General features: G+C 45.0%; 1 protein-coding gene across 1 annotated transcript in view; it reads left to right on the top strand.

Annotated features, from left to right (window-relative positions):
• The window catches only part of TDRD7 (tudor domain containing 7), a 128,753-nt gene that overhangs the window by 913 nt on the left and 103,602 nt on the right, over window positions 1-24,238 (top strand). The window contains exons 2-4 of the mRNA XM_024203146.2: window positions 8,933-9,145; window positions 10,905-11,046; window positions 23,151-23,361. Coding sequence (XP_024058914.1) covers window positions 8,939-9,145; window positions 10,905-11,046; window positions 23,151-23,361 — 560 coding nt within the window. The 5' untranslated portion in view covers window positions 8,933-8,938. The remainder of the gene's footprint in view (window positions 1-8,932; window positions 9,146-10,904; window positions 11,047-23,150; window positions 23,362-24,238) is intronic.

The raw sequence follows: 24,238 nt of genomic DNA, 5'->3' as shown, positions 1-24,238 counted from the left end.
CTCTTCCCCGCTCCAGCTCTAACCTGCTCATCCCCTCCCGGTACCTGGGTGTGTGTGTCGTATGCACACCGCATAACTGTGTGACGCCGAAAATCCACAGCGAAATCAGATAGTCCAGCCAATAGTTAGCTAATCCTCCCGGGTGTTTTTCCTCTTTAATGACTATAACATTGAAAGACTGTCGGTGATGTTAATTACACAAAATATTAAATGGCTCTCAGGACAAGAAGAATCTAGATTTTCATAGTAACTAAACATTAAATCTCTTCCTAAGATTATATTTACCTTTTGTATCATTTAGAAAAGGAATCATGTGGTCTGAATAGTAAAATCTAAGACCCTTTTCTGGCAAAGGCATATATAATAGTTTAAACTCATTATTTCTTTAACTTGAAGAACTTATTGCAGTGGAATCCTTGTGACATTGGTTAAGTAACGTCTGGGAATAACCACATAGATGGTGTGTATTTTTAAAAAAAGAAGCGTAGGTGAACTTTAATGGACAAGCTGAGATTCTATTCCCTCCTTTCCTCTCCCCAGCCCCCCACACTAAAACAAAGACTAATATATGCCCCTGCTTGGTATCTAATGGAGCTGAGCTAGGCTATATAAAAGATCTTGAAGCCTGTAATTCAGAAGAGCCTGGTTTAACTTACCAGGTATTTACTAGTTGGTGGCTACTAAAAAGATGTTGGGGGTACTGCCCCGGGGCAACACCCTGGCAAGAACTCTGTTCTCTCTTCCCCCAATCCAACCTCTCAGATAACTGCAGGGGAGGAGGATGCAGGGATCCTTAAGAGTATTTTTCTTGGGTTGTTGGATGGGGACTGGGATGGCACTTCAGCTTTCATATTAACCTCTAACTCCGGGGAGAGCAAACTACGGCCCACGGGCCAGATGCAGGCTGTCAGGGCTTTCAATCCGGCCTGCGGGATTGCCAGCCCTGTGGCGCAGCCGCCGGCACCACGTCCCTCCGGCCCATGGGGGGGGTTCTGTGCGCTGCCCTCACCCGCAGGCACCGCCCCCTGCAGCTCCCATTGGCCAGGAATGGTACCAACAGGTGAGGGCAGCGCATGGCAGCCACCTGCCCCACCCCACCCCACCCCAAGGAGCCACTTCTGGGAGCAGCGTGGGGCTAGACCCTCCTGCACCCCGCACCCCAATCCCCTGCCTTGAGCCCCCTGCCGCACCCTGCACCCCAACCCCCTTCCCTGTGCCCCCTCTCTGTGAAAGTTTTAGAAATGCTCCTACTTTCTAACAGCCACTTTCTCTCTTCCCTTCTTTTTACCCCTGCCTCTTATTCTAAAGGGAAGCCCTGATAATGTTCAACTCCAGAACAGCACAGATGCTGAAAGTGCAAGAAGAGAGCCCACTGTTACTTAGGGACTCCTTCTAGTCAATCTCGTAGCACATCTCATGTGAGGCCTGGACATCCTCACATGCAAGAAATGATTGACCGTGATTGGCCAAAATACAGCCCCAAGTAGGTCCATATGGACGCTCCATCTCTGCTGATCATCAGACTCTGAGGTGATCATAGAGAATTCAAGAGTCTCCAGGATAACCAGAAGATAATTTATGAAGATTAAACCTTGAACAACTCTCTTGATGGCAACACTGAGGCCTCCCTAAAAAGATCCTTTGCATCTTTTACCTGTTGCAGCAGCTTATGCTTCCCAAGCAGCCGTTAGAGGAGTTCTTATCCATATATGTCTAATTTTTTTTCAATTCTACTGTGTTCTTGGCTTCAATGACACCACTAACTACCCTTAGTAGAAGTGCAGACAGGTCAACTACAAAAGCATAATGATTAACAAATCTGTTTTAAATGGTACAATGATTTTGGAAAAATGCTTGATTGACATGAGCAGGAACTACAAAATGATGACATCTATTATATTTTTTTGAGGTGCCATTGTGGCTCCATTTTTAGAATGTGCACAAATAACACAAATTTATGTGTGAATATTATGGTGTCCTCCTCAAAATTACAGCTGTTATCGAGTACAGAATGACTTGTATGAGAATGTCAAGCAAATCTGAGTTAGATAGTTTCTTAGATGACAGGGCTGTAAATACTTTTTTGTGATTCTTATTTATTCCTCTAGCAAATTCCTGAAGTTATTTTGGAATAATCTAAAATAAGGCTAAATTCAAACTTTATTAATGTGGTGGGTTGTGTGGTTCTCTTCTCCCCCCCCCCCCCACCCCCAAAGTTAACATTTGTAGTAATTTTCTACTTGTGTTGTAACATTTGCCATCTGGATTTACTGGATGAAACAGCAGATAACAAATGCCATATATGATATAATTTATATAGAGTTTTGTTGGTTTCTACTTCCATTTTAACTACAGTTTTAATATAATTCAAAATAAATGATAGAGCTGGTTGAAATTTGGAAGTTTAGTCTATTGGAATATGAACTAAAAAGGGAAAAGTAACTAATTCACAAATTTTCCATATTTCTTTGATCAACTATGGAGCTGGGGGAAAAAAATGCAAGATCCCACCCTGTCCCCAAAAAATCCTGTTTTTTTTCTCCTACCCCTTTTGTTGATTACCTATTTAATGTTTTATAAAAACAGAACCACAGACATGAAATAGCATAACTATTCCAGTTAATTCCAGTTAAGGCTGCTAAATGCAATTCAAGAGCATCATTAAACTTTTCCTTAGGCTTAAGACAAACTCCATACATTTAAAAGTTTGGAAATTACAAAGTGAATAAACAATTCTGACTTACCTTGACAATCAGTTCATGCACACACATCATTAAACAGAAAAATTCTCAGCAAGGAACATCCAAACAAGCTTAATTTTTCCTGTATAACAAAACAGTCATAGCTGAAAAGTCTAAATCAACGGTACCTATTCATCCCATGGCTTTCTCCCAAAACTGCATATGTCTTTAATACCTGCTTTTTTTCCCCATACAAAAGTTATAAAAAGTTTAGCTTTCAGTACACAAAATAAAAATAAAAAAGTGTAAGCCTGTACATCTCCCCAGGATCCTTCCATGCAGCTCTGTGAGTTAATTTTGTGTGTCTGTAATATGTGTAGGGGAATTGAGGGTTAGGATCCTGGTTCTATCTCCTCTCCAATTTGCCCACAGTAGTGATCACATCTCCAGGTTTCTCTAGCACCATCACAGTAGTACATAAGCACATTTTGATAGCAGTGCCTTAATTCTGAGCAAAATAATTCCATGTACCTGAATTAAACAAATAGCTTTCTAAATACAGCTATTGTACAAAAAGAAATTCTTGCATCATGGCATATCATAAAAATGCATGTTACTGTAAAATGAGCTACCTGTGTCATAAATCATCAGATGTGATAACATAAATGAATATATATATACACACACTGTTATCTAGACCTGTAGTGTTTAATGCAGGGGTGGGCAAACCTTTTGGCCCGTGGGCCATATCTGGGTTGGGAAATTGTATGCAAGGCCGTGAATGTAGGGCTAGGGCAGGGGGTTTGCGGTGCGGGAAGGAGTGTGGTGTGCAGGAAGGGGCTCCAGGCAAAGTGTTGGGATGTAGGAGGGGTGCGGGATGCAGGATGGGGGGTTGGGTTGGGGCAAGGCAGGGGGCTAGGGGATTCAGAATGGGGTTGGGATGCGGTGTGCAGGAGGAGTTCAGGGTGTGGGCTCTGGCTTGGCTGGCAAGGGGGCGCAGTGGGGCTAAGGCAGGCTCCCTGCCTGCCCTGGCCCCGCGTCGCTCCTGGAAGTGGCTAACGTGCGGAAGTGGGTCCTGGGGGTAGGGTGGGGCAGGTGGCTCAGCTGCGTGCTGCTGTCTCCTGAGGGTACCACCCCCAAAGCTCCCAGTGGCTGCGGTTCCTGGCCGATGGGAGCTGAGGGGGGCAGTGCACAAAGCCATCTGACCCCTTCTCCCCCAGACCCGCAGGGACGTGGTGCTGGCCGCTTCTGGGAGTGGCACGGGGTGGGGGCAGGCAGGGAGCCTGCCTTAGCCCCACTACGCCACGGGGCTGGCAATCCCGCAGGCCGGATTGAAAGCCCTGACAGGCTGGATCTGGCCCGCAGGCCGTAGTTTGCCCTCCCCTGGTTTAAAGCCTGGTACCATTCCATTGAAAATCTTACTACCCTTGACTTCAGTGGAAATGTGATTGGGTCATAAATAAGGCACGATTTAGTCACGGGGTATTTTTAGTAAAAGTCATGGGTGGGTCACGGGCAATAAACAAAAATTCACTGTCTGTGACCTGTCCATGACTTAGATAATAAATACCCCTGACTAAATCTTGGGGGCGGGGGGAGCTGAGGCTGGGGGAGCGCTGCTGGGAGCGAGCATGGGCTGCTGTTAGGATGTGTGTGGGGGATCAGTGGCACCAGCTGCCGGGGGCCACCCTGGGGATCAACCGCTACTCAGGCAGTCCCCGGGGCCAGCTGTTGGGGGCTGGTTTGAGTGGCGGCCGGTGCAGTTGGCCCTGGGGTGGCCAGTGTGGCTGTCCACGGGGCCACCTGAGCAGCTGGCCCTGGAGCCAGCTGTTTGGGCGGCCCTGGGGTCAGCTGCACTGGCCACTGCAGAAGTCACGGATGTTGTGGGAAGTTATGGAATCTGTGACTTCCGTGACAAACACAGAGGCCTAGTTGTAAAATACTGAACTCTTCTGTTTGATTGGCTGTGTGAGCTGAGTGTTAAGGACTATGTCAAATTGTGGTAATCCCAAGTTTTGATTTATATAACCAGTTATCTGTTTTAGTATGGATATATTTAATTATCTTCTCCCAAGCTGCAGTTACAAAAAATAGGTTACAGTTCAGATTGCTATGTTCAGTCATTTTGTTTGTGAACTGGATGAGCCCTAATCAAATGTGAGTCTGACAGACCACTTAGACTACAAGTACTCTGAGGGAAAACTCATGGAATGCAGCCCAGGCAGGTGAAATGCTTGGTAAGTTTGGTCTTCATATAAACATCTTAGGGTTCTTGAACTTGGAGCTCACCAAACATGGTGGGTCTAAGTTTCCCTTTTATCTTCGGCACGGGCAGTGTAAAGATAGGTATATCGGAGTATGGAAAGGGGAGGACAAGTTCTCAATGTATGTTTACATGGCTAGCCTGTGTCAGCTGACTTGGGCTCGTGGGGTTCAGGCTAAGGGGTTGTTTAACTGTACTGTAGACACTCGGGCTAGAGCCCGAGCTCTGGGACTGCCCCTCCAAACATCTACATCTCAATTAAACAGCCCCTTAGCCTCAGCCCCTAGAGCTTGAGTCAGCTGACATGGACCAGCCACAGGTAGACTGTAGTGTGGACTCTTAGTCTAAAGCAGGGGTCTCAAACACGCAGGGCTCTTGCGTGTGGCCCGCCAAGCTCCCCTTGCCCCCTGTGGCGTTGCGTGCCCTGCGCCGCTCTCTGAAGCAGCTGGCAGCACGCCCCTTCGGGCCAGGGGGAAGGAGGCAGAGGGCTCCTGCATTGCCTCCTTCCAGGCACCGCCCCCTGCAGCTCCCATTGGCTGGGAACAGGGAACTGCGGCCAATGGGAGCTTCGGCACTGAACCCTGAGCCCCTCTCCCCCTCCCCCAGGGGCTGCAGGGACAGGGTTCCATCTGCTTACGGGAGCAGAGCGGCGTGGGGCCAGGGCAGGCAGGCAGGGAGCCTGCCCTGGCCCCCGGTGCGCGCTGCTGGCACCCTGGAACCGTTCTAGGTAAGCGGCGCCGGGCTGGAGCTCACACCCTGCACACCAACCCCCTGCCCTGAGCCACCTGCTGCATCCTGCACCCTGACCCCCTGCCGCACCCCGCACCCTCTTGCACCCCACACACCAACTCCTTGCCCTGAGCCCCCTGCCACATCCTGCACCCCAACTCCCTGCCCTGAGCCCCGACCACACCCTGCACCCTTTCTGCACCCCCTGGGGGCAGCGTTAGGGTGGGGACTTCGGAGAAGGGGTTGGCATGGGGTAGGGGTGGGGTGGGAAGAGGTGGGGCAGGGGCGAGGCCTAATGGAAGGGGTGGAGTGGGGGCAGGGCCAGAGGCAGCGAGGGGGGGTGTCAGTGATGCCGCCCCCGGGTCAATGCACTAGTCCTCATGTGGCCCTCGTGGTCATTTGAGTTTGAGACCCCTGGTCTAAAGTCTGACAAGCAAAGTAGAGCTTCTGTAGTTGCTTATGCACCTTTTACATTTCTTAGATCTTGTGTGGGTAACAATCTCCTTTTGAGGAGATGAACAACCTTGTAGCTGGACACCTCAATGCATGAGATACACATTTTACTTACAGTGCTGCATGCTGGGAATGTGCTGCTTTATTCAGCTGTATATGAACAGAGTGGGAAACAGCTGGGGAGCAGAAAACCTTAAATCTGAATAAGTTTTCAAAAACATCAGGACATAAAATGCTGGTTTAGGGGAAAAATCTTGGATGGTTAGCTTCAGAAGTTTCCATTCATCTCTGGTTCCACATGCTCCTCTTTACAAGAAACACTTTTTGATTATTAGTCTCTTCCTAGAAGTGGTATTGTTTGTTTTTTGTGGAGAATCCATTCAGCTGGCTTGAGTTCTGTGAGGATAAATACTCTTCTTTTTTTTTGGGGTGGGGAAAGAGAGAGAAACAAAAACCACAGTTCTTTCCCCCCAGTACTTTGAAACATGGCAAACAGTTTTCTGAAGAGTACATTCACCAACAAGTTTGAAAAGAGAATGGGTTGGACAATAGTTACGAACTGATGATTGGCTACGTTGCCCACATCTTTTTTGTGAGCTTTCCATTATTAAGCTGTTAAATGTATACCCTAATCAGTTGTTCTGGAGCACAATGTTGCCCTATGAGATTGCTTCTGAGGGCTTGTCTACACTACCTGCCGGATCGGTGGGCAGCAATTGATCCAGCGTGGGTCGATTATTACATAAATGCGATAAATCGACCACTGAGCGCTCTCCTGTCGACTCGGTACTCCACCAGAACGAGAAGCACAAGCGGAGTCAACAGGAGAGCGTCAGCTGTCGACTTACTTCAGTAAAGACACCGCGGTAAGTAGATTTAAGTACGTCAATGTCAGCTACACTATTCATGTAGCTGAAGTTGTGTATCTTAGCTCAACCCCGTGCAGTAGTGTAGACAAGCCCTGAGGGAGAGACTCTCTTATCGCTAGGAGCAGGATTAAAAGTTAGCATAATAGGGAGTATGTCCATTTAGCCCACTAAATTTGAAGTGCAATATGAGATAGTATATTGCATAGTGTTATGTACTTGCAGGTTGGGGTTTAACATAGAAACATGAGCTTGTATGGCAAAACTAGCTAGCTATATTTTTATTTTGAGAACAGTTGTTGGCAAGTGAGTACATCACAACTTCCCCTGTAATATTGCTGCTTTAAAGATAACATCAGCTAGGATTTTCACTCCTGGGCTCAGCTTCTTAGCTGGAGAGTGGCAGAACTGCACAATTTGTAAAGAGTTTTCACAGTGGGAACAGGATGGAGGTTGGCCCACTGGTCGTGGTCACGTGACACTCAGCTTAATTGCTGCCTTAAGAAACTGGTCAGAAGCTTCCTTTTGACTATGTACAGCAAAGAAGTTCTGCAGGAGCTGTGCCTCTGCCAGTCATTGCTCTGGCTCTTCTCTCTCAATTGCTTCAAAGCCATTGGGGATCCTCTTTTAGTAAGTCTCTTCCTTTCAGTTAGGTCCATGCCATTTAGCATACCTTTCTTGAGGTGTGGCTTGTTTGATGCTCAGCTGCATCTGTCTATATCTGTGTCTTGTGCTTTGGTGTCTGCTTCCATTCCAATGTTCTTGGTACTTCAGCATCTTTTAGCTATACACCTGTTGAGGAGTGAGTTATTTTGGCAGCCCTTCAGGGCCCTGCCTTAGTATTGGTGTTCTCAGTGGATCAACACTTGTGTTGCAGTGTGCTCTGCTGCCTATCAGCATTCACTGCCTGGCATTAGTATCTGTACTATTTGGGTGCTTGTGTTTGCAGAGACTGTCTCACCACCTGTGTCAGAGATGAAGAGAAGCACTACCTGGATGCCCCCTTTTTATCTTTGGTGTGTGGTTGGAATATTGGCTTTGTATGATGCCTTCCTAATCAACACAAGGCTGCTCAGCAGCTTCAAATCGCATGAATGGGGCAGACTTATGCTGATGACTGATAGGGCACCGGAACAGCCTTAACTGTGCCTTTCCGCACCTAACGCTGCACCGTAGTGACACTACGGGGGGTGAGGGGGAGAAATAGACTTATTTTTAAAGAAACATTAGATTAATCCAAATTGGGATCACAAACACTATAATGCCTTAATCATAATCCTATGGTTATTGTATGGGGTCAATACAGAATGGAGATAAGGCTGCCCTGGGTGCCCTAACTGGGCATTTCCATATCCTAACATGTTTGAATTTTTTACATTTACCCTTAATTCTGAATTTCCTGTGTTAATAAATGCTTATTTCACCCCTGTAATATATTTTACCTTAAATTACTGATATCTACTTTCAAACATAACTCAATTTTAACATAATTTTGTCTGGGAATCATACAAAATATTACAATATGCTTTTAAAACATTTTGTTCTCCAAAAATATTATTTTTCCAAAGTGTATGGCATAAATAAAAGCCCTGATGTAAGGTTTTATTGGTATTGGTTTGGAATGACCTGCATAACTCACTTATGGCATAACCTCTGAGCTGATCCACCAATGGTGTTCATACATATCCATTTTGTTTATTTGGTTATTTTGCATTGCTGTTCTTTCACCAGTCTGTTAAGTGGAAGCCACAACATGCTAGTATTTGGTTTTGCTTCTGTTTAGTCATTTAACAGATGTTTTAGTCTCCAAAGTCAGGATTTCCATTATTGGTGGTCTTTTTTCTTCACTCATGTTAGCATACGACATATGTGAATCAGTGGGCAAGGAGAGCAAGAATCCGTGAAATATTCATTATGTAAATGCTTATTTTTGGTTACAGATAAAGATGCCGGAATCTGACCTAGTTGCAAAGATGCTTCGAGCTGTTCTCCAGTCCAATAAAAATGGAATACCCTTGCCACGACTGCAGGGGGAGTACAAATCCTTGACTGGGGATTGGATCCCTTTCAAACAGCTAGGACACGCTACGCTGGAAGAATACTTGAAGACTGTTCCAGGAGTTGTCAAAATAGAAATTAATAAAATGGGTGAGGTAAGAAAAGGTTCATAACAGTGGCATGGGAATTGTAATAAATTATACAGTTGGTGGCTTTTCTCAAGTTGCTTGTTAAACTGGCTTTGGAATTCATTGTAAGGCTTGCGGGTCTCTAGCTTTGTGCTGAAGATTTTAGGGAGATCTCATGCTCTTGGTCTAGCAACAGTGTTTCCCACAAGTGCTAGCAATAGTGGGAGCACCAGTGTCGTAATCTTTTACCTTCTGGCTTAGTCTTGTTCTGAGTGTGTTTAGATAATATGGTGGTTGTGACAAATATGGCAATTTCCTGCAATATCTTTAGGATATCTTACTTTATTAAGCTTAGGTATTGTGGGTCAGGGACTCCACAGCTGGGGGGAGGAAGTCCACAGCTGTCCAGAAACTAAGAACAGTGTGATATGATTGGGCAAATTCACTTAGGTTGTAACACTTTTCAGTGGATTTTCCAGAGACCAGCGGATAAAGAGAGAACTTTTGGGTAAATAGCCTGAGTTTAAACTGATTCAGGGCCTTCTTTCTGATCCAGCAAATGGATAGGACCGTCTGTCCAGGGGGGCAGGGGGGGGGGTCGAACCTTTCTGGAAGGACTTTGACCTACTGGGGCTCCATAAGACTTGATGAGTGACCTCAGGTAAGCTTTTAGCATGCATATAGAAACACTGATTGTTTTTAATGTTTTCTTTGGAATGTTTTCACCTTAATCAATGTGCTCGCTTAAAAAGAGCTGTGTGGTAACTGCTGGCAGTTACACCGTTCATAAGCCTTTGGAGAGGAGGCCAAGCACAGCTACTCGTCTGTTTAGACAGTCTGGCTTGCTGGGATATCACAGTGTAGGGAGGGAACTGTGCAGCCTGGAAAAGCCCCCGTCAAGATGAGGAGAGAGATGGGTCTCTGCCCAAGAGAAGTGACAGCTGAGGCTCCAGAAGCCAAGAGGAGGTGCTTTTGGTGAACCCCAGAAGGGGAAATACAGGTGCAGTTACCCTTAACTGTGACAGTGGTAAACTGGGCCTTTTAAAGTAAGTATTACTGAAATGACAGCCCCAGTTGGAAGACAGCAGCCTCATTCACTGAATGAGTCTGTCTCATTATTTCTCAAACTGTGTGTGTGTGTGTGTGTGTGTGTGTGTGTGAGAGTGTGTGAGAGAGAGAGAGACACACACACCTCTAAAAGACCATGTACAGCAATTTCTGTCTTCATGGTAGTTTTTGGTTCTACTTACTTACTTTTTCACATATCTGAATTGGGGTAGATGTTTTACAGACTTGTAGGATAATGTGTCTGCATAGAGGAGCATACCATTTCAGTACTTTTCCATGTTCTAGTCAATAAGTTTCTGTTTGCAAAGAGAGAACTTTGCTGCATGTTGTAAACTTGGCAACGTTTAGTTGGACTTATCCTACCCTCCTTTGGTAGGATATTCTGTAGTGTAGGACCCTGTGCTGGAAAGGCTCCACGTCCTGTCTGCAGCAACCTGACCCTGGAGTCTCCCAGCAGTGGTTTGCTGGTTTGTCAGAGTTCCTAATCCAGGTCATGGAAGGAGAGGCAGTTCCTGGGAGGGTGTGAGATCTAGTAAATATCTTAGGCATCAAAAGTACGAACAGCTCACTGTTGTCTTTCTATAAATGTTGAACTTCTGCAATTTAAAGATAATAGAATGTAAGTAAATATAAGAAATATTGTGTAACTTCTTCCATGGAGTACAGAAAGTTTGGACCTGATTATTTCCCTATGCCCATTTTCTCCCCCCTTGAGCAGATCACTTGCCATGGTGTTGCTTGCGCTGAGACTGTGCGAATTGCTCAACTGGTAGCTTGCCAGAGAAGTTCAAAAAGGAAAATGGGACGACAGGTGAACTGCCAGATGAGATTAAAGAACACTGCTCCATTCGCATTAGTTGGTAAGAATTCATAAGCTGGAAAACAGCTTCATGACAAATACTGTTAATTAAAACTGTAGTCTCTTGTGGCAGAGCCTTTCCCTTCTAAACCTTCTGATTACAATGAATTGTGCATGCTGTTAATCAATTCACACTAGAAGAAAACCGTGCTGAAATTATAGATTTGTGCTTGGCAGTACTTTGGATAAACATACATGAGGAAGTTAATAGGAAAACAATGCTCTTGCTGGCATATGTGCAGTGATGTTACTGGAGCACAGTCTTGAAGGGTAGCGGTCTTTGGGTATGTCTAAAACGCAATTAAAAACCTGCAGCTGGCCTATGCCAGCTGACTCTGGCTGTGGGGCTGTTTCATTACAGTGTAGATTTCTGGACTCAGGCTCTAGGACCCTGTGAGATGAGTGTTCCAGAACCAGGGCTGCAGCCCATAAGTCTACACTGCAATGAAACTGCCCCACAACTTGAACCCCATGTGCCTTAGTAAGCTGGCCACGGGTTTTTAATTGCAGTGTAGACATATTCTTTGTGTTAGACTTTAGAATCAGGTCAGTTTTAGCCTGTGTGAGTCCACTAGTTATTAAAAGATATTGGAGTCGGGGTGAGAAGAATTATTTAAGGTCTCTTCCCGGACACAGGAGTAAGCTCCACCCTTGAGGAGAGCAGCAGCAGTTCTCATTGTTTCTGGACATAGATTGCCTCTGATCTCTGTGCTGCAGAGCTGCCACTGGGGTGTGCCCTCTATAAGAGTGATTCTTTGATTCCCAGTTGGGAAGGGAGAGGAACCAGCTGTGTAACCAGCTCCTCTAATCTTCCCAGGTGCCTCAAGCTGGTCCCTCACTGTAAGATAGGTGAAGGGTAAACTGGACACTTCCTTTCTCCTTCTAGTGGCAGATCAAAGGGCTACCCAGCAGGCAGACAAACTGGTGGTGGCACTGCCTGCAAGAGCAAGTGATGAAAGGTTCATACTAAACTTAAACTGTAAAACAAATTAGTACAGTAATGTAGTAGACCTCTGATCATGTTTGGCTAAACTGTCAAAATGGAGCACTATTGCTTATGTAGTAGGATTCAAACCAGAGATCCATTGTAGTTCATCCACCTATAAGTAGCACAAAGAGTTTTTACAAGGTTTGTTAGGGTGCTTTAAAAATACTCTGGAATGCAACTTGATATAAAAAGCTCTTATCCTGGTTTTTATTTAAAACAAAAAACCCTCCTACTTAGCTGCCACACTCAAATTCCTGGAATGTGATAATTTTCTTCAGAGGGCCACCATTTTTGTGGCAGACCAGCCTGCTTGGTAGAAGAGGGTAATGATATGGATGTTGGAGTGCATTTATCAGAACCTAATCTGGTATTTTCTTAACTCCTAAGAAATGAAGTGCTGTTGCATGCTTCTAAATTTTCCCTGATTGTTGATGTTCAGCGCTGTCTCCTGAGACCACCTTGTGTAGCTTATTTTGTCTAATGTATAAATGATCTAATGCTCTAGGTGCATTAAGCTAATACAATTAAGGATATTTGATTTAAACCCCCCTCCAAAAATTAATGATAAAACCATCTGAAGTGACACAATAAAGCAAATCCATAAATAATTACACAACTATAAATTCACATCAGAACTCCAATATAACCCATTGGAGGAAAGGGTCGTTTTCTATGTGCTGTGGCTGTCATGTTTCTAATTAAAAAAAAAAAAAAAACTATTAGAACACTATCCAAAGTGAAGTAGTCAAAAATGCCAGAGCTAACATGGCCTATGAAAGTTAACTCTTTCCTTGGACGAATACATTATGATAGACCTTAATTATATAAACACATTTAGGTTTTTTTGGTCCCCCTTGGGACTCCTGCCTCATTCAAGCTCTTTTGCACAAATTACATTTTCAGTGAGGTAACGGCACTAGGAGGAGCCTATTTCACTGAGTTCACACCTTGTGCATTGATTGAGACCAGGCTGCTTCAGAGAACTTTCAAATTAGAAGAATCTATAGTGCCTGGGTTATTATTTTTTTTACAGTAATCCTTAAAGAGAATTTCACTAAAAAAAAGTTCAGGTTTGCTTCTGACAGACCCAGTAATTGCATTATCCCTTTTAAGTGCAGTGGTGTTTCGTGTTTGTCTCAATGATTTTCATATTAAAACTGGTCATTTACAAGTAAAAAAATTTTTTTTTCTTCCCACCCATCCCAAATGCCAGCCCCACAGACTAACCCTGGATCAGAAGTCATTCTGGATTCTTTTCTCAGTTATCCCCTTAGTAGGCCAAATTAGGCATCTGGGCAACCTCATTGCCTTGAGGGTTTGCACAGATATAACAGATTGGAATTTAGAAACAAGCCTTCACAAAAGGGTATAGAATTTGTCTGTCTTTTAGCAGCAGGTCTAACAGGAATTTTTTAAAAAGTAGAAACTTTAGGACAAAATGGCAGATATGACAGAATGCATGTGGGCTGAGATTTAAAAAAAAATTCCAAAAATTAGGCTCCTAAACAAGGAGCTTGATATTCTTTGTTTTTTTGAGCTGCTGAAAACCCAACAGCTCCCATGACCACTTCAGTGGAAGCTGCTTGGGTACTTGGGCATTTCTGAAAATCAGAAATTTTAAACACTTAGACTCTTATATCCTTCTTTAGGCACCCACTTTTGAAAGTTTTAGCCACAGAGAACACACTTTGCAGAGTAAAACAATAAGGAGCAAGGAATCCTCTTGTGGTTAAGGTAGAGAACTGGGAGAAGATCGAGTTCCATCTACCGTACACTTTGTTTATGACCTTTGCAAAGTCATGTAATCCCTCTCTGCCTCCATTTCCCATCTGTAAAAAGCGGGGTACTACATTTTTAGCTCAAAAGTTTTGAGGCTTAATTTAATAAATGTGTGTGGTACTAAGACTACAGTGAACATTCGGGGCGGAGGGATAGCTCAGTAGTTTGAGCATTGGCCTGCTAAACCCAGGGTTGTGAGTTCAATCCTTGAGGGGGCCATTTGGGGATTTGGGGATTGGTCCTGCTTTGAGCAGGGGGTTGGACTAGATGACCTTCTGAGGTCCCTTCCAACCCGAATAATCTATGAAAAACATCATAGAATTGCTAGGAATAAACTGCACTTCAGTTGAGAATTACCATAAGAATCCTCATCTCTCTTTCAGGGGACTGTTGTGCATTTTTATGGGAGTAGACTAAAGTGGTAACTCAAGCGTATTGTCCAACCTCAGTGTAGCATTAATGTAGAAACTTTTTTACCCTGCCTTTTCTTCCCAAACACTCCTACCTCAAAAGCATCACAAACAGTGAAATTAACATGATTTTTGCTAGTTTCATTCTACTAAACAAAAACAGGAAGACAAAGAAGCAGATACCTGTAGATAGGAAGGGAAGGGAAGCTGCAAGACACTGACAAAAAATGAGAAGCTACATGAGTGATCCAGTGTCATGTTAGTTTGTAACATGAGATTCTCTGAAGATACCATCTCTGCAGGAATCTTGCTTCTTACTGTAAAAACTTTCCTACCTCTAAAGGTTTTTGGTCCTTCACAATGGCAGTAAAAAGTTAGACTATGAATCAGGCTCCCTACTAGCCTTCACCTGACCAAGTAGAAAAATTGTGTCATTGTTACTTTTAGCTGTTTCTTGACCACAGTCATGACAAGCAACTAGCTGGAGACTGCTCTTTGTTTGGCCATTGCTTCAGCTGTTTACCTCCTTATTGCTATATCCTACCTTCCAGTGAGTTCCATTATGGCTGTTGAAATTTGAGGCTTTTTCCTCTAGCTGTTTGACACTGCTTCAGTTCTCAGGCCTGTCTTCGTCATCTTCTCTTCTCTTTTTTTTTTTATTTTTTTTATTTTTTTTTTTATTTTTTAAACAACCTCCATCAGGGCCAAAGTTTGGTAGGCATTTCAGTGTTGCTAAGCTCAGCACTAGTTCTGTTTATATTGGTCTGGTGACTCCTACAGCACACATGGTACCCATTTTCTTTTTAATTTGGGTATGACATTTTAGGAGAAAGGAAGTCTGCTCAGCAGATTCAAATCTTGTCCATGAGGTAGAACAGCACTGAAGACTTGAAAACCACATTAGGTGCATTGTCTGATTCAGAGGAGACCAACATCTACAGGTGCCAGGTGAGCTTGCAGATGCGACACCAAGCAGTGAAGAATCAATAACTTTATTTGAAGCATTCCACAGAAACCTGTAAATTCTGCATGAGATTGGCTTAAAGCTCAAGTCAGAGTTGGCCAGGACAGTTGAGTACTAGAACTTGGTACCAATGTTTTCTGTATTGGTGCAGCGCCCACTCTCCATCCCCCCGCCACCAATCCTAGGCAGGTTTCACCACCAGAGTGGCCTGTACTAGTAAAGCTATGGATTCCACCAAGCATTGGTTTCTTAATGTAGTCACTGTCTCTGTGCTCAAAACTGGTGGTACCAAGCTCCAGCTCCTCAGATGAGGCAGAGTCTCTACACAAGTGCAGAAGGCAGTGGGAAGGAGGGAGAGGAGTTAAGTGCCAGTGTTGGCACAAGAACGTATGGATATAAACTGGCCATAAAGACTTTTAGGCTTAAAATTAGACAAAGGTTTCTTAACCATCAGAGAGTGATGTTCTGGAACAGTTGCCCAGGGGGAGCAGTGAGAACAAAAAACCTGACTAGTTTCAAGACTCCGCTTGAAAAGTTTATGGAGGGGACGGTATGATGAGATTGCCTACAATGGCACGTTGCCCATTTGCTACTGCTAGTAGCAAATCTCTCCAAAGGCTCGAGATGGGACACTATATGAGGAGGGTGTGATGGGTTCCCTGCAGGGGTGCCACCTGGAACTGGGGTACCACTGAGCCCTCTGACCCACCAGCCTGGGCTCCCTCTCACACTGTGCTGCTGTGACAAGCTGCAAAGCCTCCAAGCTTACACTTTCACCAGCATTCACACAGGTAGGGACACACCCAGGTACAGTTACATGCAGGCTCTCTAACCACCAGCCTAGGATTCCAGAGCAGTACCGTCCTTTCCTGGTCAAATCTGACCAGTATATGGGTTTAATACCTGGTCCGCCTCTCCCTCATTGTGAAGAGGACTGTGCGCACTTGTGGTAACCAAGCTGAGATTTTCCCCAGACACGTTAGTCAAATGCACACTGGTTTGGATTAAAACTTAAAATAAGTTTATTAACTACAAAACAATAGATTTTAAGTGATAGCAAACAGATCAAAGCAGATTACCTAGTAAATAAACAAAACGCAGACTAAGCTTAATATACTAGATTAGATATGAATTAGCAAATTCTCACTCTGAGTGATAAACAGGTTGGCAGATTCTTAAGGCACAAGCTGCATTTTTTTTGCCTCTGGGTTTCCCAGGTTTTCATACGCAGGCTAGAAATCCCTTTAGCCTAGGACCATCACTTCCCCCAGTCCAGTCTTTGTTCCTTAAGTGTTTCCAGGTGGGCTGTTGTAAGGAGGCTGAGGTACCATCATGTCATTTTCCCCCTTTTATATCTTCTTCCCACTTGCTGGAAAGCTCTCTTGCTGTGACCTGGATCAAACAGTTCCCCTTATGTAGTGCTACCTCTGGGAGGTTTCTATTGTACACAGTTCCTGGGGTAATCTTTGTGCTTGTGTGCATTTCCTCAATAAGCCATTAACATTGTTCGGCCTTTTTTACTGTGGTACCTGAAAGGCTGCTTGTGGGTGTTTTCAACCTCACGACATTTCAGTAACACATGTAGCCAGACTTCACATACAATGATAGCACATACAATCCAATGAGATATTAATATCTAGCAGATCAAGACTTTTAGAATGATACCTCATGAGGCGTACTTTGTGCAAAACATATCCTAATTATCTGACAGTGGTGAATAAGGGGGTGCCGGGGTGTGTCAGAGGGGTCTGAGTTACTACAGTGAATTCTTTCCCAGATGTCTGGCTAGTGGGTCTCACTGATATGTGCAAGCTCTAAATGATCTAACTGATATGGGGACAGGAAGGAATTTCCCCCCAGGTCAGATGGACCGAGACCCTGGGGTTTTTTTGCCCTCCTCTGCAGCATGAGGTGCAGGTCACTTGCTGATTTGAACGAGAGTAAATGGTGGATTCCCGGGAACTTGAAGTCTTTAAATCATGACTGGAGGTCTTCAGTAACTTAGCCAGAGGTCAGGGGTCTGTTACAGGAGTGGGTGGGTGAGGTACAATGGCCTGTAATGTGCAGCAAGTCAGGCTAGATGATCAAGGTAGTCCCCTCTGACCTTGAAGTCTGAGTTTAGGTGCCAAGAAAAGGATAGCCGCTTTTTTCACTCTTCTCTCGGTACATCCCTGAAGCTTTGTATTCTCCAAGAGTGCAAATCCTTTATAGAGGTGTTTTAGAGACAGGAAAATTGTTTGCCTTGTAACTCAGCTTCTCTGAAGCTACCACCTTGCAGGATGCTCTCTTGCCTGTACGTATTCCAACCATTTGGGACTATCTTTTTCGAGGTTTTTCTTGTATCTGAAGCACAACTTTTGGTCTAGCATTGATGAACTTGAGTTGTTTATTTTTGGGAGCTTTCCTTCTAGTCAATTGAAGAAACTGACTGGGATGTTCAGAAGATGTCATGCAGCAGCTGTTAGATGCCTTGTGTGTGCAAAACACTTTCAGAGTTGGGGGGAGTTCTCCCAGCCTTATGCCAAGGAGCTGTCACTCCTGCAAGATGATAGATCTAGAGAAGCAGAATTGCCAGATAAATGATGTTCTTTGAGGTGGCCTCAGCACACACCTGCTTCCGGGATAGGCGCTCCGTGGTCTGGCGAGATCAGAACATTCTAGAGCCGCGTCCTTTTGGCCACACATTCTTCTTCGCTCCCCCCAACCATGCAGGGTTCCGAAGGTACAAAGGCAGGAGTGGCCCCAACTCTGCAGTTTCTCTCCACCACTGACGGGACCGTGCAGTGAGTTTGGAGCACAGCCCAGTGTCCTCAGTGATTCCCTTGTTGGGTTTTTTTTCCCCTTCTTTCTCCTTCTGGTGTATCTTTGTTGTTAACTGGTTAGTTTTTTAAATGAAAACGGACAAGATGTTTTTGTGCCGATGCTTTTGTGAGCATCATCTAGATCTGCAAAGATCAGGAGAGTATACATCAGACTAAGAGGAGAGAAGGGGGCGACAAGGCAGTGCCCACCTCCTGGAGTACGTGCAGGGGGATCAGAAGGGTGGAGAGCCCCATGCGCTGACTGAGCGCACAGGGCTCCACACAGTCCCCCCTGTCGTAGTCCAGGAGGTCTCCAACCCTGGTAATTTCTGCCAGGACCAACCTCCGGCGCACTGAGGGAGACTCCGCCACCTGCTCACGTAAATTGGGGTTGTGTAGCAGGGGCTCCATGAGGAGGTCCGCCCCCTCGGTGGCCATAACGGACCTGGTCACCGAAAGGAGCTTTCAGGTCTGAAGGAGGTCCTGGTAGAGGACCGGCAGCTCAGAGAGGTCTCGCAGAAGACCCCTCGGGTGGAGAAGAAAGAGCTGCCAGTCATATCGGAGCCCTCGGAGGCGGCGGAGGAAGGCGTGCGCCAACGTGCTCCACGCCGGACTACCTGCACTGTAAAGGAGTCTCTGCAGGGCCTGGAGGCGTTGTTTCGAAGTTGCGTTGCTGCTCCATTAGGGAAAAATACTCATTTAAAGTTGTGCAGTGCTCCCTTATAACGTAGTTTGGCTGACTTTACAAGGGAGTATTGCACAAGTTCTTCTTCTCTGCCTCCTTCCTCCCCCCCCCCCCCCCCCCCCCCCCCCCCCCCCCCCATCCCCGCCCCCCCCCCCTTCCCTCGCCACCAAACAGCTATTTGGCAGTGCTTAGGACTTTCTGGGAGCGAGCGAGCGGGGAAGCTGCCCCCCCCCCCCCCCAAGCCGGCCGCAGAGAAGCGGTGCTTTGAAGGGGAAAGCGCCGCTTCTCTCCAGCCACTGGCTGCACGGCTGCCCCTGCTCCTCCTGAGTCCTCCGGCCCATGCTCGCAGGGCTGCATTCCGAAAGGGGCTTTAGAGCTGCAGGCCAGGGCCCCGGGGCCCCCGTAGCTCAGGGCCCTGCAGCCCCTAAAGCCCCTGCATTCCGGGTGGCCCTGCCTGCTGGGGGGGGGGGGGGGGGCAGCTCCCAGAATTGTGGCCATGGGGACGGTGCTGTGCTGCGCAGAGCCACCTGCACACCCCTTGCACCAAACAGGTGCTGCCCCAGGTAAGTGCTCTGCACCTCCTGCCTGCCCCAGCCCTGAGCTGCCTCCCACCCTGAGCGCCCTCCCGCACCCTAACTTCCTTCCAGACCCTGCACCCCCAGCCCTGAGCCCCAGGGGTAAGCCAGGGGCACCTCCCCACTACAGTACTGTACAGTATACAATGCCTTTTGTCTGCCCCAAAAAAATTTCCTTGGAACCTAACCCCCCACATTTACATTAAATCTTACGGGAAAATTGGATTCATTTAACATCGTTTCACTTAAAGTTGCATTTTTCAGGAACATAACTACACTGTTAAGTGAGGAGTTACTGTATTCACCTACATTGCCAGGCTTTGCACATAATTATTTAGTAGCTTCCTTCTCATCTTTTCTGGGTAGCCTTACACTTGTGAATTCCAGCCTTTCTAAAGGGAGTATTAAAGGATTGTTTCCTACCTGTAATATGTTGCTTTGATACTTTTTACCAGTGTAGGGGCTGGTCTACACCCAGCCGCTAGTTCGGCGGCTGGGGATCGAAGTTCTGGGTTCGACTTATCGCGTATGGTCTGGACGCGATAAGTCGAACCAGGAAGTGCTCGCCGTCGATTGCGGTACTCCAGCTCAGCGAGAGGAGTACCGCGGAGTCGACGGGGAGCCTGCCTGCCGCGTGTGGACCGCGTCTGAACCGCGGTAAGTTCGAACTAAGGTATGTCGAATTCAGCTACGTTATTAACGTAGCTGAATTTGCGTACCTTAGTTCGAATTGGGGGGTTAGTGTAGACCAGGCCTAGGAGACAACCTAAATTAGTAGTTGATTTACTTTTTCCCTGGGGCTTGTAGAAGGAAGGAGAAATGTTTAAATTGATGCAGGAGTGCCAGTGATTAGAGGTGCTCCAGATGGAAAAAACTTTCATTCTTTTGCCAGGAGGGAAAATGTTTTAGTTCTTGATTCGTAACATGGAAATACACAAGCCATTTTACAGGAAGGAAGAAGTTGTGATATTAAATGATCTTTCGGGTAAAATCCACTACCTTAAATAAATGAATTTATTTGTGTACTGGTATCTGTCAGCTGAACCAAATTAACTTTTTACTATCGCCGAGGTTACTAGTATTCACCTTTCCCAAAAGTGTTTGTGAGTGGGATAAAGATGGTAGGTATGGGGGAGACATCTGCTAACGATTCATTTGATAAAAGCAAGGCAGATTAAATCTATGGTAGCAACCAACAATTATGCTTGTGAATCTAGTATTTGCTTTTCTCCAGCTGCATAAATCCGATAGGTTCATGCTGTACAGGAATTCAGTCTGCAGCTTTCACGATCTGTAGACTAGTGGCACTTGGTATATGTATAACTTCTCATCAAGATGAGAGATCTGAGAGAGAATGCAGTAATTGGATTTTGAATAGTTATTTTACTATACCTAAATTTTGTTGATAGCAGCTGTCAGGGTTCCCTCCCCACTCTGAACTCTGGGGTACAGATGTGGGGACCCGCATGAAAGACTCCCTAAGCTTATTTCTACCAGCTTAGGTTAAAACTTCCCCAAAGCACAAATCCTTTCTTTGTCCTTGGACGGTATTGTTGCCACCACCAAGTGATTTAGACAAACATCCAGGGAAAAGGGCCACTTGGAGTCCCTGTTTCCCCAAAATATTCCCCCAAGTCCCTTCACCACCTTTCCTGGGGAGGCTTGAGAATAATATACTAACCAATTGCCTTTAATAAACGTACAGACCAGACCCTTTATCTTTAGGACACTAAAACCAATCAGGTTCTTAAAAGAAGAACTTTATTATAAGGAAAAAGGTAAAAGAAGCACTTCTGTAAAATCAGGATTGAAGGTAATTTTACAGGGTAATAAAAAGATTTAAAACACAGAGGATTCGATTCCCCTCTAGGCTCAACTTCAAAGTTCCAAAAACAGGAATAAACCTCCCTCTTAGCATAGGGAAAATTCACAAGCTAAAACAAAAGATAATCTAATGCATTTCCTTGCTTTACTTACAAGTTTTTGTAATCTTAGATGCTTATTTCAGGTAGGGTTTTAGGAGAGGTTTTTTTTCCTGCCTGGTCCCTCTCTCTGTCCCAAGAGAGCACACACAGAGAGCCCAAACAAAACCTCCCCCCCTCCCGATTTGAAAGTACAGTAACTCCTCACTTAACGTTGTAGTTATGTTCCTGAAAAATGCAACTTTAAGTGAAACGATGTTAAGCGAATCCAATTTCCCCATAAGAATTAATGTAAATGGCGGGGGGGGGAGGGGGGTGTTAGGTTCCAGGGCAGCTTCCGCTACTCTGCAAGCACCAGAGGCGGGGGGTTCAACCTTCAGCCCACCCACTCCACTCCTTCCCCCAAGCTCCCACCCTTGACCCGCCTCTTCTCCCCCCACCTCCTTCCCCTTTACTTTGCTCACTGCGTCCTGGCTCCTCCCCCTCCCTCCCCTCCCTTCTATGATTGCCACGTAGGGGAGGGAGGGGGGAGGCGCGCAGAGTCCTCCCCCCTCGGGCAATCAGCTGGCTTGCGGCATTTGGGAGGGAGGGGGAGCCTGCGTGCCGAGTCCTTGCTCCTCCCCCCTCCCTTTTGCTGGGGCAATTAGCTGGCTTGCCTCGTTCGGGAGGCAGGGGAGGGAGCAGGAGCCTGCACGCCAAGTCCTCGCTCTTCCCCTTCCCTCCTGCCTCCAAAATACCACAAGCCAGCTGATTGAGTATGCTCCCTAATTGATCAGCAACATAACAATGAAACAACGTTAAGCAGGATGACTTTAAGTGAGGAGTTACTGTATCTTCTTTTCTTATTGGTCCTTTTGTTCAGGTGCCAACCAGGTCATTTGAGCTTCTTAACCCCTTACAGGTAAAGGAGGGATTTTATGCTACCCGTAGCTGTATGTTTATGACAGCAGCAATTTAATAAAAATAAATATGAAGATATGACTTTAAAATATAGTGCAGCAAGCCAGCTTAAACGTTTTGGTTCTACTACTAGCAAAATAGTAGCTTATCATTATAATTGATTTTGTAGTTTTGCAGCTAGCAATGCTAAAGTCTAAATGTATTTCAGCATTAAAAGTTTGCTTTCAGTATTTAAATTGGTGCACAAAGCCTTAACTGTATAAAAGTCTTATTTTTTATACATTGATTTTACTATAATGTTGTGGTCTATATAGTTTGAGCTTTTTTGCTCCCATACAATGTACAAATGGCTTTAAGCACATCGATTTAAGGTATATACTTTCTTGAGATTCTAACTTATGTTGTGGGTTACTATATATATATTAATGTTAAATTTCTCCCATACTTGTTCAAACAGTTAGACTGTTTTGAAGTAGAATGAGACTTTGAAATGTCTTGGGAATATTACCCCCCAAAAGCTGACATGGCCTCAAAATAGAGTTAAATGAGAACTTTCATTCAGCAAAAATTACATGCTAGCTGGGTAGCATGTAATGTTGTTAAATGTTTCTTAGAGGAGAGAACCCTTTTTAACAAGGAGACACAGGTTCAAGACCATTTTCTTGAAGCCAGCAGTTACATATCATCTGAGAGAATGGTTTGCTAAAACCTGGTATTATTGAATCCACAGCCGTGCTGGCTGTAATGATACACAGTAGCCGACATTTGAGAACTTTTTCACAAAAATTTTAGCCTGGAATTGGCTGGACTATAAACCTACCTAACTAATCTTGCTCTGCTTTTGGATGAGGAATATCAGTTATGGTGTTTTGGCTGGATCTTGATTGCTCAAAGACTGTGCCTAGGAATGAACATTTTAGGTATGAGATTCAAAGGGTTTATTAAAAAATAAGCATTGAAAGCTTAATTTCTCTAGGGATATATTTTTACTATTGTTAAAGTATATGCTTGGGTGATGGAACCTTTCAGATTGAGATTATAATAGTCTTTCCTGGTTTTTATATATCTTCCCATGTTATAGGAAAGCCAAAAGCAACTTTGAGACAGCCAGGATTAAGGGCTACACCAGAAGGCATCAGAAGGCCTACACCCCCCTGGCCAAAAAGCAAAGGCAGTTCTTATGGAATTGTGAAACCCAGCATAGAAACTGCTCAATATGCTTTGTCCGCGGCACCCGGAAGTGGACTATCCAAAGAGACTCTGATGCAGAGACATGTCACAATGGTTAACAGGTCAGTGTGTATAGTGTAATAGTTATAAAATGTGCTGGCCAAAAAAACAATTTTGATAAGCTGAAAGTCCTGAATTGTGGACATTCAGGGAACAGATGAATTGTCTGAACTGTCCACATTTCCGAAACTTTTATTTTTCTTAAAAATAAAAAGTGTAAATGCAACAATTCTTATCAAGAAGTGGGATTATACCAGAATACTCTTCTGGCATGTGGGGTGATGAGAGCACTTTGCCTTTCGCCTCCTCTGTTTCACTATGCTACTATCTTAATATACCATGTTTTGTGTTACAGAGATGAATTATCGCTTGAGGCAGTATTGCTTGAAATTGCCAAATAATATCCCCCAGACACTTTTAAATTTATGAAAGGATACAGCAAAAGCTTGGGCACAACTCAATTCCTGAAAAGATTATTCAAAAAATGTTAGTTTAAAAAAAATACTTACGAAGACTTTCAATCACCCTACCACAAGCAAAAAAGTAAATATCAGAAACAGCCTGTTTCAGCTCTAAATGGCATTTCATAGATTCATAGATTCTAGGACTGGAAGGGACCACGAGAGGTCATCGAGTCCAGTCCCCTGCCCGCATGGCAGGACCAAATACTGTCTAGACCATCCCTGATAGACATTTATCTAACCTACTCTTAAATATCTCCAGAGATGGAGATTCCACCACCTCCCTAGGCAATTTATTCCAGTGTTTAACCACCCTGACAGTTAGGAACTTTTTCCTAATGTCCAACCTAAACCTCCCTTGCTGCAGTTTAAGCCCATTGCTTCTTGTTCTATCCTTAGAGGCTAAGGTGAACAAGTTTTCTCCCTCCTCCTTATGACACCCTTTTAGATACCTGAAAACTGCTATCATGTCCCCTCT

Source organism: Terrapene carolina, unplaced genomic scaffold (genome assembly GCF_002925995.2).
Source record: "Terrapene carolina triunguis isolate 2854851 unplaced genomic scaffold, T_m_triunguis-2.0 Scaffold94, whole genome shotgun sequence".
Lineage (NCBI taxonomy): Eukaryota > Metazoa > Chordata > Testudines > Emydidae > Terrapene > Terrapene triunguis.
Note: the sequence above shows the minus strand (reverse complement) of the source record. Positions and strands in the feature narration are given on the sequence as shown.